Raw genomic sequence first — 21,795 nt, 5'->3', positions numbered from 1 at the left:
ATCAATGTGGTGATAATCGCATTGTTCTGGTCCACCGCCTCCAAGATAACTTCCACGTTGGGAGCTGCAGCACAACACTTGTTGAGGGGGAAAGAAAAGAAAAGGGAAAAAAAAAAAAATCTGGATCATTCGGTGAGTTTTTCTTTCAATAGCATGTGAAATTTCTTATAATTTACATAGATGAGCATGATCTGTTTTTTACAAGGTTAAACACTGGTGCTGATACAAATTCTTTCAAATGCCTTGTTCATGCCTCTTTGGACTACATTATTCTTCAAGCAATATTTTATTATTCTGACTGTCAAGGGGTAATTGGTTTCCTCTTTTTCGTTTTAGTTAGTGTTTTCAAACATTTCTTTACATAATACAGTTTAGCATTTCTGTTGAGCTGTGTTGTCTCTTTTAATTTAGGCCTTGGGTTTGAAAGTTGCATTAAAGACTTTCTCTTTTCATTTCCCATTCCTTGATGGGACTCTTGGCAGAGGCTGCAACCTCATCAACTTTTGTAATAACAACAAATAAAAGACCCATGTAATTGTTTGTGGACTGGCGTAGCGAGTCAATTGCTGCATTAGCTTCTCACGCTCGATGTATTCGGAAGAAAACGCTCACAATCGTGACTGATTTGTTTGCATTAAAAGATTGACTACAATATGCAATATTGTTCTTCAAATCCAATGCGATTAAAAAATATGATAATGATGTGACTGTTCCTACATCACTCGCGGTTGTCAATTAACTCGTCCGATGAGAGAAATTGTCTTCTTTGGAGAGGAAAACGGATTAGCAAACTCTGCGGCTAACACTTGGGTGTAATTTGTTTATCTGGCTAATCCACTTATTTGCTCATAAAAGCGCAGCGCCCATTACGCAATTTCCTCTTTCCTTTCACACAGCGACTCATCTCGCAGGTGGACGCCCGGAATCGGGAACATGTCCGACAGCGACAGCAAGAGGATGGAGTTTTTCCGAAACTTCCTGAACGGCTGCGGTGCGTCGTGCAACTCCTCGCGCTTGCTGCCGCATAACGACAGCTCCTACAGCGGCGGGCTGGAGCTGGCCGGGGACGGCTCACCGTGGTTGCGGACCCTCATCTCGGGGGTCTACTTTGCGGTGGCCACGGCCGGCGTGGTGGGCAACCTGCTGGTGTTGTTCCTCCTCTACTCCACGCGCACCATCACCACGGGCACCATCAACTTTTTTGTCTTCAACCTGGCTCTGGCGCACCTCTTGTTCTCCCTGGCGTTGCCCTTCTGGGCAATGGACGTGGCGCTGGACTACAGCTGGCCCTTCGGCGTGGCGATGTGCAAAGCCGTGTCCCTGCTCACGGGCCTCAACGTGTTTGCCAGCTGTTTCTTCCTCACCGCCATGAGCTTGATGCGCTACTGCTACGTGGCCGCTGCGCTCAAGCCCAGGGCCTCGGTGTGCGGCGAGCGCTGCACCTCCCCGGCGGTCACGGTTCTCATCTGGGCGGCGGCCCTGGTGGCGGCCACGCCCCGGGCCGTGTTCGCCGACCTGCGCCGCGTGGGAAGCGGCAACGACACGGCGTGCCTTCTCCTCTTCCCGGACGGCACCGCCTGGTTGGGGATAAACCAGCTCCTTCGTGTGGTTCTTGGGTTCCTGCTCCCGTACGCCACCATCATCCTGTCGTACCTGCTCCTGCTGCGCTTCCTCTGCCGCCACAAGCTGAAGGGCGGCAACTGCCGGCGGAAGGCTGACATCTCCAAGTCGGTGGCGGTGGTGGTGCTGTCCTTCTGCGCCTGCTGGTTCCCGTACAACGTCCTGACGCTGTGGAGCGTCCTGATCCAGCTAGATGTGGTCGACATCAGCCCCTCCTTCTACGGGGCGCAGACCTACTTCTTCCCGCTGGCTAACTGTTTGGCCTTCACCAGTAGCTGCTTCAACCCGGTCATCTACTGCCTGGTGCGCAAGGAGTACCGAGCGGCCCTGCATAACGTCTTCTTCAAGTTGAGCCTGGCCGTCATGTCCAAGATGCCTTACGCCGTCAACGCCGACGAGGGCTCGCAGCAAGCGGCCCAGATGGCCATCCCCTTGAGCGACGTGCCCAGTCAGACAAGCCAATCGGACTCCAGGCGATACGCGGCCCTCTCGACGCTCCCGACGGTGGTCTCCACTTTGTAATCGTACAATTGGAGACCTTCAAGCGGAGCCTTCAAATTCAAATCAAATTCCCCCGATTGAGAGCAAATCTGCAGCACGTGAACTAGAGCTTGCGACAGGTCAGCCTTGCAGTTCTGAGGCTCTTGGTTCTGATTCAGCTCGGGCCCTGTACAACATTATCCACAAGTTGCGCCCGCCCGATGCCTCATCCGCCAAAACTGCAACAAGCGGCGCAGATGGCCATCCCCTTGAGCGACATGCCCAGGCAGCCAAACGAGCCAACGGGGCCACACGCGACACCCCCGACTGAGCTCTCCACTTTGGAGAGCTACAATTTCACATCTTCATTTCCCTATTGGCATCAAGGATATGTGCAATCTTATCCCAACCAGCCACAACTAAACTCTGCGTAAATCTTCCATTTGAGCCTGGCCAAGCTGTTAAAACCACAATCCGGACCAGGAAGGAAACATCAACAACCTGCAAGATAGTGGCCCTCCAAGACCTCCACTTTGACACCTTGACAACAATTGCTACTCGTGCATTTTGGGATTTTAGCACACTTTCTCTGTTCCTTGCTCCTATTAAGATTCAAGTTCTGAGTGTACAGTCATATATTAAAGCAGGGTTTAGATGCAAAGCCTTTTGTACTCTCAAATGCCACATGGTGGTAGTGTTGTTCCTTTCCCTTTCCTCTTCTGGGCATCTACACGCCATACTTACATTGATAGCAATGGATATGAATAAATATTGACACTAAAAATAAAGGAAAAAATACTCACCCTTTGTCCACACTTGGCCATTTAATAACTGCACGGGCTGTGTTTAACGTCAGTCACTGTAAAGCGGTAAACAGTACAAATGATTAAATACATAGGAGACACTTTGTCATTCTCATATTAATGATCAAAAATTAACATGAAATATTGTAAGGTTAAACAACTCACCCTTTGATGACACCTATAAGAAGCAGGAACAGGAAGGTGCCAAACAAACGTTTACATCTTTGAATGTATTACTTTATTTAATTCACTCGGAGATCGGGGTGGGGGATTACTTTGAAAAATGAATACATTCCTTTAGGTTTCAAAGATAAATGGTCAATCCACGTACACCGATTATCATAATTACAAGTGCAATCGTACCTACGATAATGACCTTTATAAACTTAAAAAACCAAAAATCCTACTTTTAACATCCACCGCACAACATCGGGATAGAATATGGCTTTTATCTATGGGGCATGGCTTGTTTCAAAGCAAATGTCAAGTCAATGAAGAAGTCACATCCAGGAGGCCGGGGAAAAAAACAAAACCTCTTATTTCGATCGTCTGTAGCACAGTATGTCAATTGTGCGGAATAAATAGCTGCCGAGAAATAAATACTCTTCTTTATACATCATTTTTTTCAATATGTTATTCATCATTCAAAATATACAGATCTTTCCTGTCTTCTGATGAGGTGAATCGCCCAAGAGGCTCATAAATATATTTGTGTCATATTAGAGACAATTTGGCATCTTGTACCTAAAGAAGCTATTACTACATTTCATTCAAAATATTACAACCCAAAGTGCTAATTTAATCGCTCGTACAAGATTGGACCTTCCCATATACACGCTGCTGTGCTTTTGGACACACCACAAATTAAAGGTCATCTCTCAAATTCCCAAAAATGAAGACAGAAGTAAGAAAATCATAGTTGGCCTGTATCATATTTTTTTCTTTGTGGTTTGTTTCGGATATTCACATGTTTTGTGCTCAAAACACATACAGCCATTTTAACATTCATTGAATATTTAAAATGGTTCTGTTTTAGTAACTGCAAGTTATTTCAATGATTGCATCTTATTCAAGTCGATTTTTCAATTTTACAGATGTAACATGAAACAAAAGTTTTTTTTCCCTTCACAATAAAAACAAAACCGTCGTGCAGGCAGGCCAAACAAAATCAATAGGTAGATCATTCTAAAGAAAACTGAAACCCATAATTGTATCTCGACCCGGTGCCATCAATTGTACTCTCTAGAATTCCTCATAATAATGTACAGTAGATAATCTGCTTACAACAAGTCTATGCCTGACAGCCTTTGATTATTCAAATACCTACATAAACGCGTCGAGAATACGCTCGACCGTTTCTCAGCCAGGCCGACATTAAACTAGTACGTAATGCAGAAATAAATATATGATAGTATTATGAAGAGTGCATCATTATCACTAATGTTTCTGGTAACAAACATACAAACCTTTGTATAGTTCATCATGAAAGAAAACATTATTTTAAAGGCATGAGGTTAAAATTGATCAAATAGAAACGACTCCAAGGTACAACACAGTATTCATTGATCACCCGACTACAAAAGAAACGCTTACTTTACAAATGTTACACTGGCAAATGTCCTGTTGGCGTTGTTGCTGTACCCTGCATCCATTTTGTTGTTCTCACGCCCACGGTGTCGAATGGCAAAAAGTCAGCAATCATGACAAATTGTCCTTTTCAAAATGTACATAGCTTAAATATCCTCGCGTTTTAAAAAGCACATGCACATGGATGCCTCACAAACAGATGAGTCCATGACCTCACCACTTGCTCTATAATAGATTTGATACAACACTTGTCTAAACCGTATGAATAAAGTTTCTCTGTAGCGGGGGGTGGGCAAAGTCCATTTTGAAAATGGAGGAAAATTGAAAACAAAAAAAGGTTAATGTCAATTCATATTTTCATGATAAACTATTTATTATTTACATTCAAGTATACATATATTAACCACAACCATAAACCACCTATTTATTGATCAATGAATGGGGGTGGATCTAACTTAACGCTAGTATTTTTGCCCACCCCTGTGATAGTTGTCCACATTACCTTCCCGCTTAGGAATGGACCATAAATGGTGGCACATAGTGGGAGGTGTCTGTTTCATGGTGTCTACAGGAATGTGATTTTTCCCCAACAAAAGCCTTCATTAACCTTAACATTTGAATCCAGCGTTTATCTGTCTTAAAAAGGCCACCGACACAATAAACAACATTAGGTGGCTTCACGGTGGGATCTTCAATTGACTTTACTTTAAACGGACTTTATTTGTGCATCTTTCTGTAAGGATGGTAAACACTGTCAGGATTGGAATTTCAAATATAAAATATATTAAGGACTACGTTGGATAAATTACTGACTACTGGAACGCAACAAATCCTCTTTAAATAGTCATTTACAACACCCAGTAGGTCATTTAATGAATAATATATTGGCATTTGATAACCTACAGTTGTTATGTGGAACCCATCATTTATCCTTCATTCAGAGTCCCGTTTGCATTACTTTCATGGATTAGCCTTTTTCGGATATTACATTTTCCTACACTTTATATTGTTCATTTTGAACTGGGCCGGGCAAAGTCAGAACATTTCTGCTTTCTGAGGTAGTATCAAAGCCATAACGGCACCAGAAAAGAAATGGAACGTGTGTGGCATTCTTTCTTGCTAGTTTCACTTGGGGGGAAAAAAAGGATTTGAACAAACAAAGCAGGAGAAAAGACTAAGCGTGCTAAAATGGGTGTACCAAAAAAAAAAAAAAACGTAATCACTACCATTCATGCACTACTCTTTAGGGACATTACAATTTAATGATGAATCTAAACTTCCTGCTTTTTTTTTTTGTGCTTTAGGGTAAGGGTTACTTTTTCAAGTGCTGTTTTGTAACCAGGAAAAAAATCCCCCAAATCCTCATACTCAGGTAGCTTTAGCTCAAGAAACTCGGAATGTTAGCTCCAGTCGGAGTCTTTGTACGCATTGGTCTCCGCCGTGAAGTGATTGTCAGAAATTCTTTGAAAAGTTTTAGTAGCGACAAGGAGCTTGGGTGTGTGTGGTCCTACTTGACTGGCAAGCAGATCTTCAAGCGGAGCGGTCGGCCATTTTGCGCTCACACTTGGATGACCATCACGGATCCTAGTCGCTTTCGTAGCGGCAGTCAGGATCCAGGGAGGGCCCCGTAGCCCTGGCAGAGGGACGAAAAAACAATCAATTTGAGGCTGGGAGTTACCGTGGCAACAAATGACACAAACACATGGACACCGTTGCTGATGTATTTTAGCATTCTATCTGTGGTGTTCTTTAGCTTGGTAGTTGATTGAGGACCAGTGGGCGGCGCCGGTTCTATGCTATAAATGGCAAAGTCTCTCATCCTTAGAGATTCCGCGGCTAGGCCAAAAGCTTTCAATATTGCTTTTGCTTTCACATTTGAAAGCAGGATGCAAACAAATCATTTCTCCACAGTCATAACTGATCGGCGCTAGAACACGACGGCCTTGCAGACTAATTCACATCACGGCAACACTCACGGCCGCCCGCCCGTCGGTGACTCACACCGCGTTCTGAGACACCTATACTGCGGTACAGTACTTTATTTTCAGTTTGAGCGAACCCAACCCTCTGTTTTCCCCAGACGGGATTAGCTTTCCGCTTTTCACTGTCACTGAGGATGTAGCTCGGAACAGATGGCAACAAGGTGATGTATGACAACTGACTGACTAGCAAACGTGGAAATGATGTTTTAAGGGCATTTGGAGCGAGTGGCAATGATGACAAAAAAAAATCATATGTGTATGAATATGTATATATATGTATACATAAAGACTCAGGCACGAACCTGGTCTGTGAGGATTCGAGGCTTAATATCAGGAATGGCACCCCCTCTCAGCTCATCTTCCACAGCCATGAGTCTGACAACAGTGAAATAGAAAGAAAGCGCTCGTCAAAAAAAAAAAAAAGGAGAACTACGCTCAAGCATATGATCATGCTTTAGAAATAAAGTCATTATGTTCATTATATGACTTTGTTTGCTACCACCCACTCCAGCTATATGTTGTACACATGCCATCTCAGATACAAAAGACAACATCAACATACGCTAACTGACTATTCGACTGACCGTTTGACGATACCGCCCCAAATTCTGTGCGTCGGGACCGACAGGGTCAACAAAGATCAGGGACGGCGGACATTGTCACCTGTTGATGATGCCTTTGATTTGGCAATCCTTCTCCACTTGCTGCTGCTTGAGACGCCGCTCGCTGTCCTCCAGGCGGCACTGGTACTGCTGCAGGATCTTGCTAGTCTGCTGCTCCTGCGACACCAGCCTCTGCTCGTATTCCTCCAGCTTGCGATGGGACATCTTGAGGCGCTCTTTCAAGGAGTGGATCTCCTCCTCGTACTCCCTCACCTGCAAAGGAGGATGCGGTTCACTCGGTGAAAGATGCGGGACGTTTGTGTGGCTTACCCTCTCCAGACGCGATTCGTCCATGCTCTTGGAGTATTCCTTCAACTGGCCCTCGCGGTCAGGCCGCAGACTCTCGATGTCGGCGGAGAGATGCGGCATGTTGGACACCCAGGCCACCGTGCGCTCGTTCAGGTTGGACTGGGAACCCTGAAAACGACATGCGGGGGGGGACAGAAAAGTTATTACAGTTAGCATTCAAGTGCTTTAAGTTGAGCTCATCTGTTGCTTACCAAAACAGCAGCACCTACCAAGGCTTGCTTTTGTCACTGTAAAAATTTTATTTTGATAGAACGGGTGAGCCTATTGGAACCTTGTTGCTAACCAAACTAGCAGTACATATGTGCTTATGTGTTAGACAATGTCTTTCACGACACTTTTAGTCGCTCTCAACCATGTGCAGACAACCAGATGCGGCCACTGAGTGACTGACCTGCTTGTTGCCGAGCGGTTTGAGTAAATGTTGCTGAGGAGGCTGCAGCTGTTGCGACTTTTTGCCGCTTTTGGTGGGCGTGTCCGTCGAGTCGTCGGCCGCGACGGACGATGGGTTCTGGTTCTCTTTGGCGGCGCCCGTCTGAAACGGCAGCCCGGGCGCCGGACTGTCCGTGGCGGCCTCCTGCTGCTGCGTTTGTGTCGGTTGCTGCTGCTGTTGTTGCGGCGGTGGCTGAGTTTGCCGCTGTTTGGCCTGGACAAAGTTGCCGTCGTTGGAGTCCAGTAAGAGATTTCTGCTCTGGGGTCGGGCCTTGGGTGGCGTGGCTGTGGCCGGGGTGTTGATGGAGCGCTGGGACTTGAGGTGCTGGGGAGCGATGGAGGACTGGCGCACGGGGTGGACGGTCGTCGGCGGCGTGGCCAAGGAGCCGGGCGTGCCGGTTCCGGTGGGCGTTTGAGAAGTGACGCCCATCATGTGCTGCTGCTGGAGCGACTCCTGACGGACGACACGGTATGCAAAATGGGAGAGTTCAATAACTGCTGGTGAATGTTGCAGAAAGTCAAGACTTGACTTCTCCTTTGGGAAAAAAAGTCCTCACACCAACTCTGGTTTTAAAAAAGAGAGGCTGAAAAATCCATTGCAGCCCACGCGGCAGGACAGAAATAGCTCAGAACACTACGGTACATAACGGTATCATTACAACCACTGCAGTCGACACAGTGACTGTGCCGAGTAAAGAACATTTTGTATCATATTATGCATCACCAGTGACTTTAGGAGGAGTCACTCTTACCTGCACCTGCAGTGAGAGCTGATGCCAGACAAAGTCATTGTTGTGGTTCTGCCGGGTGAAATCATCGCTGTAGCTGTGCGAGTGGACAATGCTGGGCTGCACTAGGCTGTTCTGAGAGCGCAGCGCCGACAGGTCCTCGCTGCGGGAGAAGGCGTTATTGCCAAACGCCGGCGCGTAGTCGTGGTGGCCGTTCTCCGGCTCCGGGGCCAAGATGAGGGGCGGCGGGGGCTGGGCCGGGGAGTTCTGCGCCGCCAGGTGGAAGAGAGGGTTCTGGAAGGACAGCGGGTAGTGCATGGCCGCTGCCGCCTGCTGCTGTTGCTGGGAGATAGACTCGGTGGGGCCTCCGATGTGGCCCATCTGGCTCAGCCTCAGGCCGGAGCCCGCCGAGCCGCTGGGCAGGTGGCCGCCCATTCGGAGGGGACCGCCCAGGTTGCCGAAGCTGTGGCCCAGGCCGGCGATGGAGGCCTGGGAGGAGGTCAGCATGTCGCCCACCGAGTTCAGGTTGGAGATGCTGTTCATGCGTGAATCTTGGAGGTCCATCATGGACACGCTCTTATTCACACTGTGAACCTGACAACAGAACACAGTCACAAACGGTCCTTCTTCAAGCCATCAGAAACGGGCTACCTTACCTTGGGGTCGGGTTCCGTGATGTCCGAGCTGCTGGTGCAGTATGCCGGGCTGGAGCGGGCCAGCGGCGGCCGGGTGACATAGAACACCTCCCGGGACGAGCGCAGGTCTCGTTCGGCCTGGCGCCTCATGTTGAGGTTGGACGAGAGCGACTCGACGGCCGACACGCCGGTGGGGGGCGACGGCAGGCGGTTGATGTCTATAGAACTTGAGACACCACGCAAAGGGCCCATTGAGTTGCATTCGTAGAGGTAGTGTCCCACCTCATCCTGTAGGTGGCGCTAAAGTGATAAAAGCCTAAAATCCTTCTAAAACTTTCAAACTGATATAAAATGGAGGCATTTGTTTGAGGGAGGCATTATTTGATAATAAAGCACTGCGTATCTGCTGTCGGGCTGATTTGATTGGATAACAGCACCGCTTGAATGATTAATCCCAGTAAACGCTGTGTGGGGGGGGGGGGAAACAGTCGCAATTACAGCTGTTATTGCTCTTACATAAAGAGTTCTCATTTAAAGTGTGAGACTATAATGAGAGTTGGCGTCAAGTGTGAGTCGGAGGAAAAAGGGGGTTTGGCTAAGAGGCTCTGGGAACAGATGGTGCCGGCAATTAGCCATTGATAAAATACTTAGCGCATTCTGAGATAAATTAGGTGACATTAGAGGGGTTCTCAAAAATAATAAGCCTCGCATTGTGTTTGGAGTCAGAGAATTCCCATCCTGTGAGTTTTCTCGCTCTGCGCTTCACTGTTAATTATACCCGTGTGACGCCGCGGTGTCACGCTGCGTTGAGAATTACCAGACGCGGTGAGGCCTCCCGGAGGACACAATGATCTATTTTGCGAAATGGAGGAGGGGGGAGGGGCACACCTACCTGTTTAAGTCGCGCATCATCAGGCTCTGAAAGTCGGAGGACATGAGACGATTGAAGGTGGGCCGAGAGAAGAGCCGGTCCTTGGGCCGCTCGGGCTGGTGGTTGGTGGCGGCGTGCAGCTGGGGGTTCCGCAACGCCACGCTGATGTCATTCAACAGCCGAGGCAGCGGACCCAGTTTGAGAATGGCGTCCTGCGGGCAGGTCGGGAAAATGTCACTGCCACCGACTAGATGACACATCGGGGACAGACCGGAAGAATATATGCGCCGACCTTGCTGAGTTGACCCATGACCTCCCACAGCAGGCTGTGCAGCATGGACAGCTCCCTGCCGAGGTCGATGTAGCCCTCAAAGCCTCCGGCGTTCCCTCCGGCGTCCGTGTTGGAGATTTCGTAGAGGAACTGCTGCATGGAGCCCCACTCCATCTCCAGGAACTCGTTCATGAAGTACAGGTATTCCTCCTTGGGCCCAAACCTGCGTGACGGATATATGACGCTAAGACATCGGCGCTTTTGGAAGGTAAAGTGGAACACAGTCGACATTATTTCGATCCCATGAGCGAAAACCGATTCATTAAAATGATGCGGGCTCACTTGCAAAAGTTGGCCAGGTCCTGCAGGACCTTGGCAATTTATGAACTTAACCACATTTGCGAAATGCATTTTTGGAGACTTGTGTGATCTTTTCAACTCACTTGTTGAAGCTGGCCAGGTTCTGTATGACTTTGGCGATGAGCGTAAGGGTCCTCGAGGTACGCTCCGCCGGGTACTCCTGCGTCAGGTTGAAGAGCGACGGAGACATGATGGCCGGGCACATGAAGCGGAGGAAAAGCGAAGAGCTGATGAGGCTGTCGGCCAGCTCCTCCCTTCCGCGCTCGGCGCAGTGGGCCCGCCACGAGGCGAACACCTCCTTCAGCTCGCGGGGGAAAATGCTGGAAGGAGCGCGACCAGACTCGACGTCAGGAAGAACGCGGCAGATAAACGGAGAGCTGGCAAAGATGACGTGCGCACCAGAGGGAGTTGATGATTTTGCAGAGTAAGAGCTCGCAGCACATGCGCAGGTTAGCTTGGTGGTCCGCTAGGACCGACGGTGGGACTCGCATGGGGTCCACCTCACAGTTCTCCTCTGATTCGTATAAAGCTCGGATGAAGTCACCTGAAGGACATCACGCTTGGTTTGGAACCGTATTTGGCAAGTTAGCCTTGACTTTTGGCGTATCGAGCCCAGGTCCTACCTATCCCTTCCTTCAGGTATCGGTGACCAATCAGCTTGAGGTACTCCTCCACGGCCTTGGTGGCGAGCGTGTTCTCCCGGAAGATCATGTGCTCGCGCTCCATGAAGCGATCCACTTCGCACATCGCCATGTCGGAGAGGAAGTCCTGAGAGCGGGTTGTTATTTTTGCGGGGCGAGATAGAGATTTGCACGTTTCAACCTCAATCAAGGGTTTGTTTATACCTTAGTTTTGCCGGTGCTTTGGAGGATGTGCACCAGGGCAAACGCCACTTCCTCTTTGCTCTTGACGCTCAACAGCGGCTCCAGAACTGCGCACAGTGTTCGGTAGTTGTTGGTGATGTACTCGGCGAACTCCTTGTACAGCTCCATGGGGAGGATGTTCATGGTCTGGTAGCGCGACTTGACGCGGAGCGAGGCGTTGATGACTTTGCCGCTCCCGACGCCGCCGCTCTTGGCTAAAACGCTGGACTGGATGACGGGGTACCACTGCTCCACAAACTGACGGCCCGTGATGCTGGAGATGGGGATGCTGACCAGGCCGAGGTATGTGCTTTTCTCCTAGAAGCACATCGGCGCAATGTGGCCGTTTGTTGGGAACCGTATTCAGTGGCAAACGTTACCTTGCGTCGCTTTTTGTCCGTTTCCTTATAGAGGTGCAAGCGAAGGCTACGAATGGTGGGCAGGTTGTTGAACTCAAAATGCTCGCCCCAGAAGACGGTGTCCGTGCGAGGTTTGCTGGTGGTGCGCGCGTACAACATGTCGTCCAGGCACAGCTCACAGTAGTAGCGCTTCTTGGTGGGCAGGTCTCGGGCTTCGATGATCCATAACTTGAGCACGTTTTCCACGCGCCTGCTGTTATCCTGGAATCGACAAATACATTCAAAACGGAATGAAGAACTGATCCGTTGAATTCGCTTTAAAATGGGTCTTAAGTTGACCTTGTTGGGTTTGACGGCTCTTTGCAGGTTTTCGATCCACTTGTCTCTCTCCGAAGCGGAACGGCAGGCAAAACATTTGGTCCCTGAATTAGTGGTCACCTAAGGATGGAAACGGACAATTTCAACTAGGAACCAGGTTAAGGGAATCAAATTTTCATTAGGCAAGGAGCCCTATTTGGCTCTTGGCTGTAGATTCTATTTTTTGTTGTGGAGTACAGGAAAAAAATGATCTGCACTCGTGAAGAAAGAAGGAAGCTAATTTGCCCAGAGCATTTTTCGAGTTGACCCACTTCACCCACGTCTTGACCAATCGGCGAGTCCCCACCTCAAAACAATACTCTTGTCCTAAAATGCTGGAGTGGACCGGTTTGATGACGGCGTCTTCGTCCAACACCAAGTCCAAGGCCTCGGCGGCGCTGCTGGGAGAAAGCAGTGACTCGTGGGAGTGGGATTCTTTGAAACTCTGCATCAAGCGGGTCCTTGTGGGAAAGAGACAATGACAGAACAATACATTGACTTTTGTAGCTCCAACTACGCTACTGTCATCATCCTTAAATCAACTTATTCAAGAGACCGATTCAATACACGAGTGAATGGCAGCGCCCTGGCATATCACACCTGACAATCGAAATATATTTTTAGAGATGATCCTTTAATAATGACGTTTGGGGGTGGGAAGAGGCAAGAACGCTGGGCTTTCATTTCTTCTTGTTGACGCCACTCGTAGCAAGTGCAGCGGTGTAACAGAAAATCGACACATTCGGAAGTCATTTCATTTCTGATGGAAAGGAAAGTAAGTGATGTATTAAAATTACACATGCCATTTTCATTTCGGAGCTGAGCTCAGTACGTTTCAAGTCCATCGGAAGATGCAGTAGGAAAAAAAAATGGTTTGAAAAAACAAAAATAAAGAAAGAAAACAAAAGCTTGGCAGGACACTTTGAGCAGCTGCGATGAGAAGAGAGAGTGCGAAGTTGGATGTCGGATGCCTTTGCCGCACCGACGGGGAGAATTAAGCGTGTGTGGGCAGACCGGGAAGCCGGCTGTGAAGGCAGCTGTCAGGCAGCGGCGAGAACCGGGGCCAGGAAGTCAAGGTGACCAGCATAGCTCTGCTTCTGCTTGAATGTCTTTGGATTCAAAATATCAACTCTATAGATAAACAACATATGTGGCCCCAAAATGTCTCTTGTCTTTCCCCCTGTGGCTACCGTCAGCACAATAGCTCTACTTTCTGCCTCGACATCTTCACTTCCTCTACGCGTCGTGACTGAATTGTGTTACTACAGCAGAAAATTTTCAGACAAGGCAGCCCGGATTCCTCTGAGACGTGACCCCGAGTTGGGATCAAAAACAAGAATCTGGCGTCGCAGGAAATGCATTTTTTCTTGGCGGCATCCTCATATGTGATCGAACAATACCTTAGAGCCCTTTTAATCGCATTGTCTTCCAATAAAATGAGAGATACTAAAATTTTGTCCAACCTCTCTTGATCGGCGCTTCGAAACCGAGGCAGGATCATCTGTCGGAAGCTGCTGGTCCGGTCCAGTTTGGGTTGACTTTTGGCCCTCTTGATGGAGCCCTTCAACCTTCGATTGAGGAAACTCTAAATGTTGAGGGGAACACATCAGTTCAATAGACAGCAACTTCAAGTTGAATACTCAACTCATTTCACTCAAGAACTTCCCCAAAACACAGACAGGCCAAACACATTTTTGGATCTTCACAAATGATGCTTTTGTGCACTCACCGGTTGTCTGAAGGACTGCGGGGTGGCGTTGGGAGGCGTTTCCATGCTTGACTGTCGCACAGAGGCAAAACTTGCCCTGCGGGATTGGTCTGGGTAGGACAAATGGCAGCATAACCACTTTAATTATATTCTTGACAACATGGACATCACAGGCATTAAAGACTGATGACTTAGCTTTTGTGAGCAGTTCAACCTCTACTTCACTGAGCTTGTTTTATTTCCATTTTGGAGGGTCCAGGGATTGAGAAACCACAACCGAGTTCATGACAGATCCACAACGGACAGTCAACATGTCAACAACAGTGTCAATAAATACATGTGGACAGACACTCAAAGTCTCCACAACGGTGGAGAACACAACGGTGACAAAAGTGGCTTTTTACTTCCTACCATTTAGATGCGAAAGGAAATGAAATTCCTACCTCAAATATATGGCTGCTTTTTCTCTATTCGGAAAGAAAATGCACGGCGGGTAAAGAACACTGAACCCATTTGAACTCTTTTGCTAATCGAAACAGCAGCACTGGCGTCAGTTAGCCAGTGTTGAGTGTGTCCTATGAATTACGTTATGATTTAATAAAATAAAGTCATAAAAATAGGAGCTTTGAGACCAAAATGTTGAATAAAACAATGTGGCAATATAAGAATTGTCCATTTTAAGAGGTTTAACTTTAAATCATTTGTACTATGTTGGCCTTTTTCCCATAACATTTTTATAATTGCTGTATTTTCAGTGTGGCCCTGATAAGCCTTTTTGTCTTTTTTTTCATCTACATTGTGAGGTTGTTTGTGATCAAATATTTGCTATTGCGACCCCATGAATCAATTTCCTGTTCCTGCTCTATTCTATTTTGGTCCGATTCTTGTACTTCAATGACTAATGTGAGCAAAAGATACACACTGTCATCCTGTGATTTCCTCCCAAAGCCTGCAAATGGGCCGCTCGCCAGGTTCTATTCTGAAACCCGGGCTAATTGTTTGGTCTCCATGGAAACAACTCGCTCGCATTTGAACCGCTCAAGGTGGTGGCAAGGTACAAACAAAAAAAAAACAGACAACGCAGCGCGCGTCCTGAACCTGAGCAGCTTTCCACCTGACCATCTAGTGTGACGCAAAATGTGTGTGTGTGTGTGTGTGTGTGTGTGTGTGTGTGTGTGTGTGTGTGTGTGTGTGTGTGTGTGTGTGTGTGTGTTGACTCTCTCTTCATTGGAGATGTAAATTGCTGCGTGTGTGGGCGGCCCCAGCCTCCAGCTAGCTGCGATACCGAGGAAGAAGACTGCGGAGTGGGTGTTTAAAGAACCATACTCGCCACTTTTCATGAGTCCCTCTACGAACACATGCCTTTTATTTCAATCTCAGAGTAAAGAAATCGCGAAATTTTTCCCGAGAATATTTTTTCCCCCCTATAGTTTTGGACTCGGCGCCGAACCAACTAGTTTTGTTGAAAAGGCGGAAGTGGTATTAAGTAGATTCACAAATAAATGTTTCGCAAATTCAACCGAAAAGACACATAGATGCCACAAGATGGCAGCAAAGCACATTTGTATAATGGCTTGACTAAAAGAAGCTCCGCTCTCACTTCAACATAGTTCCTCGGCCCCAAGCTAGGCATAAAGAGGGCATTATTATTATTACGTTGCAGACAGCCATTAAATCGAAACTCAACTGCCTCCTGATACAAATACGGTTCAATCTAGGACAATACGAGTGTCATAATTATTGACATCAATTAATGATGCAATATGATACAATTCCAGAGCAAACTGAGCAAATCCATCCCAAGTGCCCAAAAGCTGCCAAGAGTCAGCGAACAAGCAGCTGGTCTGTAAAGTCTACTCTGGGTCTGAAGTGGTTGACGTGCCTCAAAAAAAAAAGGTTCAAGGAGTCCGACTAGCTCGTTTGATCAGCCTCCGTGACCGTGTTGAGAGCGAAAGAATAAAAAAAAAAAAAAAAACTCAAGGTTTCAACTTGGTGCTTCTTTGACAAGCTGCCAGCATTGCCCCCGGGAGGTTTGAGGCCGACAGTGCCTGAGGACTTGCCACAAATGAAGCTTGACATGTCAAAGAGTCACAGTTATTTCTTCACCGGATTAAACGCACAATACGTAGAAAAGTGACCTTGAAATATGACATTCCAAATCATTTGGACGCTTTACACAAACAGCAGCTCTGCTGTTGCCTAGGCAACCCCAAATCACTTACAGTACTAATAGTTGGACCGGCCAGGACATCTCGAATATGAAAATTGAAATTCCGACGATGTATTTACGTCCAGAATTAATTTTTCCTGGAACAAAAAGAATTACCATTTTATGACAATAATGTAAAACAAGCTCAAGTTTATTTTGTAATTGATAAGAAACATTTGATACCCTTCATAATTGTTTTTTTAATGCATGTTATTAATACGCCTTCAAAAACTTTCATCACTTTTCCTATTGTGCGATTAAAATAAATTAAAAAAGCCAATTAAATGCATTTTGATGCCAACTACAGAGCACATAATATGTGATACAAAGCCCGCATCTTTAATGACATATTAACATTGAAAGAAAGCGGAAGCTGGGCTCTTGGGGGTTTATGCAAAGCGGGCAAGGCAAAGAAAGACAAGTGACACTTCCGACTGCTGCTATTTTTAGCCCCGCTGGCAGCAATCAAGTAAATATATATATTGAAAAGAAAAATAAGGATGAGAGGAAAAGAAGCAGCGCTAACGGACTTGAACAATGTGGGTGGAGGTAACGCAATGTGGGGGCGGGAGGAAGATGCAGAAGGCCGCCTTCCATTGGCTAAAATTTGGACATGAATGTGAGGTGACATCATGTCACCTTACACCGAGGGAAATAAATCAATCAAAAAATAATTCCAAAAATGACTACTCTCAGAAAAGTATCCTTTTGGTTGTTTTCCTAGTCCAGTATTGTGGCTTTTCACACTCGCAAGCTAGCTGAAGGGACTGTGGTCTGGTTTCCATGGAAACATGGTTTGCTCTCTACTGTATGTGAGTGTGTGTGTGTTTTAAACACATCTTGGTGGGCTTGCAAATAAGCCGATTTAGCCACACTCGAAACGTCCAAATCATACTACACCTCGATACGACAGCATTTATGAACAGAAATTCCCTTCACAATAACATTTGCATAAAAATGCTATTAATTTGGAGTGATATTACATTTAATTCATTGCATGACTTAATTCTTGTGAAAACATCTTTTCATGTGGTATTTTGCGATATTAAAACTTTAATCTTGTAAACAAAACGATTTTTGCCCAACATTCTAACTTTTTCTTTTTCTTTAAAAATGCATACGACAACAACTTTACTCCCCTAAAAGTACTTTTTTCCTAAACCGCTGTACTTGGTTCCTGTAAAATGATGACCCTTTGATCTATCGCCTAATATTGTCCAACTTTTTCTTCATTTTTAAACTTTTTTTCTCACATGATTAATTATTTTTTTTGAAGCAGCTATTTCAGGCAAATTTCTGGCCTGCAACTTTGACAAAATCCTACGAGGGAATTCGCCCAAATGAGCCTCAATCGGAAGCCCGGACAGATGGGCCACGCGAAACTGCCAAATTGTTTTTTTCGCCTTTTGCCGATGGCTTGGCGGAACATGCCGTCAATATTTGACAATCATATACGCACACTTGCCATAAAAACAAGTCTGTTCATTCCCAATGACAATTCCCAACTCATGATTACAAAAATCCTAGCAAGCTGTCACATACATACATACATACATACATACAAAAAAACGAACCAAGACGCCACGTCAAATAGATACGACCTCCACGGCGGAGGCAACACAAGAGACGGTCAACGACGTACAGGAGGACGGTTTTAGGGGGCGCACTCACTTGGGGTTAAAACGCCAGGTCCGCCACAGCACACTTCCACTTGACCACCCAACCCAAACTGACCCTGATGCGGCAGCCACGACTTTGACGACGCGTCCATGCAGCTACAATGCACACACACACACACGTACACAAGTCAAGTTCTTTATCCTGACCCAATTTTGGAAGTTGAACGTGTGATAAGAATCATCCTGTGTTACAAGTCGAAGCAGCGCAGCTTTTCAAGGCTGCCCTTTTATGGCCTAAATGTCACCATGGCTGCTGTTCCTCAACCTCAAGCTGTTCCTATGATTAATTGATCAGATTTTTTTCTGATTGGCAGGTACGAGTAGGAAGTCAGGAGAGTTTGTTTAACATTTCCAAAGAAATACACTTATTTAGGAAGTGATTAACTTCTTCTACTTGGAATACAGTTACTCTCGAGTCAACTGTGGCATTTCGTCACATGCATTATTAATTGGACAAAATGAACCTCTGATTTACACGAGTATCAAAGCCAAAATCAATTTAACTTGGCCTCGCTAACTGTTCATGCAGCCTCATTTCAATTCCGAGTGCTCACCTTCAAACAAGTGCAATTAAGTTTTCTTGAATACTGTGTCTTCTTCCAGAAACAGATATCTCATTTTCACAAAATTGGATAATACAGAACAATATCAACAGAGGCCCAAAGCTGCTTAAGTCTTAATTGCCACCCATGCAATTATAATATTTTATCATTATGATTTTGTACTAATTGTCACAAGTGGTAAGGGACTGTCTCACAAGCCCATTAAAACTAGTCTAGTACAAAACCTACCACTTTTGAAAAGTTTTCACTATACTACTATATTTTAAGTACTTTAATGCTAATCATCACTATTGTACAATACTTCATATTTTGAGGTGATGAGACATTTAGTGTCTCAACTACAGTATTAACAATTAAGGCAAAAAAAGTAAGAGACAAAGTCACTCAGCGTCTCAGTTGTGCTAAATAGTACAGTGACAATTATAACAGCTAAATGTCTCATTTGTACAAAACAGGGCAAGGTAGTGCAACAGTGGCAGTACGAGAATGATAGGAGCGTGCATGATCAATTTGGCAGCTGTCACTGTCTTTTTATTTTGATATGCTAAATTTGCATCGCGCTTACATTTTTACCCCTCTGGAATAATCTTTTTTTTTTTCTTTTTTGCTGAAAATGTGCATGGTTCGGTACGTAATACAAAACAGGCTGCAGTCTGGCCACATTGCATTATGTGGGCACAGTGGGGTTCCCTAATATGTGAGTGTAAAGACCCCCACATCCCGGATGTTTAGCTGCGAACCCGACTGTGTGCCGTGCGTAGCACTCACCCAAAAATGATGGGGGGTTGCTTCCCAGTGGTGAAACGTTGACAGCTCAGTCACATCCAAGGCTGCGGACCCACTGGGCCGGTTGTCAAGTTGCCACGGCGACGGCGATGGCGGGGCAGAGAATCACACCTGAGCGTCCCACTGGAGTGACCCCTCACTCATCCCCCTGCAAGTGTATGCGCGTAGGCCTCGGTCAGGTGTTCTATGAGGATAAGCGTGCGTGTGTAAATCAGGTTACTGAAGCATCATCATCATCACCTCTCTTCTTTTTCCTCCTCTCCTCCTCCAACTCTAGTGAGAACCACCAGGGGCAGCTGAGATGTTGCACTCTCTCTTTTGAGCCTGCTGGCTGTGGACATGATGCGTTCACGGGAACCTGGAAACAATCGGAATTCCCGTTAAGCGTTAAAAACACTCCACCTCCTCAAGGCAATGAACCGCGCAAGCATCCAAAAAAGGTAAACATCCACATGCTTGCAGCATTTCTCTTTCTCGCTTTGATTCCGACTTCGTTTTCAATCAAAGCTCGAGGAGGGCAGAAAAATCCACAATGAGGTCCAGCACAGTCCCGTACCGCAGACCGGTTGCGATTGAAGACGTAGGAAACGAGGAAAGAGTCGCTCGCTCATCGGGTACGCCTCTCCCTGGAGGGCGGCGATAGCGCGTGAGATCGACGGATAGGGGGAAGCGGGTTGGGGGGCGAGGAAGCACCGCCTACGAGAGGCGAGCGAGTCCGCACTGCGAGTGCTCTCCTCCCGCTGGAGGAACCCCACTGCGCCGCTTAATTGGAAGGAGATTGGAAGTGTGCGATAGAGCTCAAATTACACCCCGAGTGAGTTTAATCTCCCACACAGATGCGAGAATCACTTATTGCTGCTTTCTATTTTGCATTTGTAGGAGACAAATGGTGACTTTGACCTTCCCTGTCGACCGGGCAAGTCTGTCAAGGAACTTTTTCCAGTTATTTACAAATTGGATCACGAGCATATACTCAATGTGCGTCAATTCAAGCTGTCAACAGAATCATATACTACATATAAAGAGCATAAGAATGGGATGATGTTATGCTAATGCATCATGGAACCAAGTAGGAACGTGACTACAGTGAACACAACAGGGCCAAGATTGCATTTGGTAGATCGTCTCCAACATTAATTGACAGCACTCCTAAATATAGACCGCGACTAAGTGACACGCATCGCCATGGAAACTGATAACAGAATCACTTGTCTGCAAAAAAATTCATAAAAAATAAAATATGTACGAGAACAAGAACTTGGATGATGGGCAAGGGTGTATTTTTAGAAGTGGAAGGGCGCGCTGTGTGGACAGCACAGCCCACTACTTTCAACTTTTGAACACGCGCACAACAAAATCTTAAAAGCTGCCTCTTCGTCCATGTTATCTGTATTATTTCCCCCCTTCTTAAATGAAACACGTGAACCTTCACTCACGCGCATCGCCATGGAAACTGATAAAAGAATAGCTTGCTTGCAACAAGAAAAGGAGAAAAAAAAGTCCATACATGGACAACAGGAGAGTGGTGGTGGGGGTGCTTGGTCTTCCAATGGAAGGAAAAGACAGAAAACCTTGAGATCAAAAATGGCTGACATGCATCAAACGACTGTTTGTTAAGGAGTGAATTGAGAAAGCAAACAACCTGGAGGTGAATACAAATAGCTGTCAGTTGACACACTTAATAGACATTCTCCTCACGACAATCCAACTATAGCACCACGAAGGTATCTAATGAGTGGAGACCGACGTGGGTTAGAAAGATTGTAATGCTGGATGTGCAAGGGAAGAGAGTACAGCACAGTACACCGCCTACACTCCGTCACCATGGCAACTGCCACACTAGAACGATGGGGATAACGTCGTTCTGCCAAGTGTTTACTCGGTTGGAAGAAAGCTGAGTGTTGTGGTTGGAGGTGAAATTTAATCAAATTAAATGTGACAAGGAGAACAATACAGGCTCAATCCTGAAGCGGCAGGACGAAGTTGATAGGCACGAGTTGGGACAATTAAAAGTCATCAGCTGAAATGACGCCTGGTGAAGTTCTCACGTCACCCATTACGTCTAAAATTTGAATCTTTAAGCCATATTCTTCCTCTAATAATGTCGGTTGAACGCCAAATGGTATAAACTTCATGGACCGTTGACATATGCAGCCGTTCGTACCTAAAGGTCCTCCATGTTTTCCCTTCATCAAATTTATGTTACACCACCACACAGTAAGATGATGATGATGATAATTGCACTGGCACGTTGCTGTCACAACACAACTAATCAATTACCCAAGCTGGGCCAAGGATTTCTTTTTGTTCTGTCACCATGACGATATGTTCTTCATAATCACCATCATCAACTGAGCTCAACTTCTCCTGCCTCATTTGCATCTTGACAAGCAAACGCCAGACTAATGGAACATTAACACTACTTGGCTCAGATATGTCACAATAATGCATTCTAATCACATTTTCTTCTTTACTTACCAGTATGGCAGCAAAGCACTACTTTTGTCTAAACGAAGCACCCAAATATATATATT

The 21,795-nt window shown here is 46.2% G+C and overlaps 2 protein-coding genes across 6 annotated transcripts; one reads left to right on the top strand and one right to left on the bottom strand.

Moving 5' to 3' along the window:
* The first annotated feature begins 56 nt into the window (after positions 1-56).
* On the top strand, positions 57-3,422 carry LOC119130517 (relaxin-3 receptor 1-like). Its single transcript, XM_037264338.1, has 2 exons — positions 57-132; positions 897-3,422. The coding sequence occupies exon 2, from the start codon at positions 934-936 to the stop codon at positions 2,140-2,142; it is 1,209 nt and encodes a 402-aa protein (XP_037120233.1). The 5' UTR covers positions 57-132; positions 897-933; the 3' UTR covers positions 2,143-3,422.
* Positions 3,423-4,824: 1,402 nt separating this feature from the next.
* Positions 4,825-20,189, bottom strand: syngap1a (synaptic Ras GTPase activating protein 1a). 5 transcript variants are annotated; one of them, XM_037264335.1, is made up of 21 exons: positions 19,502-20,187; positions 19,244-19,409; positions 17,905-18,008; positions 14,046-14,134; positions 13,780-13,901; positions 12,624-12,777; positions 12,299-12,397; positions 11,981-12,220; positions 11,583-11,918; positions 11,361-11,505; positions 11,137-11,281; positions 10,821-11,057; positions 10,399-10,600; positions 10,128-10,318; positions 9,257-9,461; positions 8,625-9,194; positions 7,835-8,326; positions 7,405-7,551; positions 7,136-7,347; positions 6,775-6,847; positions 4,825-6,123 (listed from the first exon to the last, which is right to left on the bottom strand). In XM_037264335.1, exons 3-21 carry the CDS (start codon positions 18,002-18,004, stop codon positions 6,097-6,099), a joined length of 3,786 nt encoding a protein of 1,261 aa, XP_037120230.1. In that variant the 5' UTR covers positions 18,005-18,008; positions 19,244-19,409; positions 19,502-20,187; the 3' UTR covers positions 4,825-6,096. The 5 variants fall into 5 exon arrangements, with proteins under 5 accessions (XP_037120230.1, XP_037120229.1, XP_037120228.1 ...); XM_037264334.1 differs by having other exon boundaries at positions 11,981-12,397; positions 19,244-19,445; positions 19,502-20,189; XM_037264333.1 differs by having other exon boundaries at positions 11,981-12,397; positions 19,502-20,189.
* Between the last annotated feature and the right edge of the window lie 1,606 nt (positions 20,190-21,795).

This window comes from Syngnathus acus, chromosome 11 (genome assembly GCF_901709675.1).
Source record: "Syngnathus acus chromosome 11, fSynAcu1.2, whole genome shotgun sequence".
NCBI classification, from domain to species: Eukaryota; Metazoa; Chordata; class Actinopteri; order Syngnathiformes; family Syngnathidae; genus Syngnathus; species Syngnathus acus.
The sequence above is the reverse complement of the archived record's forward strand: the minus strand, read 5'-3'. Positions and strand labels throughout refer to the sequence as shown.

Bases quoted from the DNA above. Each gene is read 5' to 3' on its own strand.
- LOC119130517 (XM_037264338.1), top strand. From the start codon at position 934: ATGTCCGACAGCGACAGCAAGAGGATGGAGTTTTTCCGAAACTTCCTG.
- syngap1a (XM_037264334.1), bottom strand. From the start codon at position 18,004: ATGGACGCGTCGTCAAAGTCGTGGCTGCCGCATCAGGGTCAGTTTGGG. The intron at 9,462-10,127 runs GTAGGTGTGCCC...TGGTGTCTCAAG, and splicing joins ATGATGCGCGACTTAAACAG to TTCTATAGACATCAACCGCC. The intron at 7,552-7,834 runs GTCAGTCACTCA...TGTCGTTTTCAG, and splicing joins AACCGCTCGGCAACAAGCAG to GGTTCCCAGTCCAACCTGAA.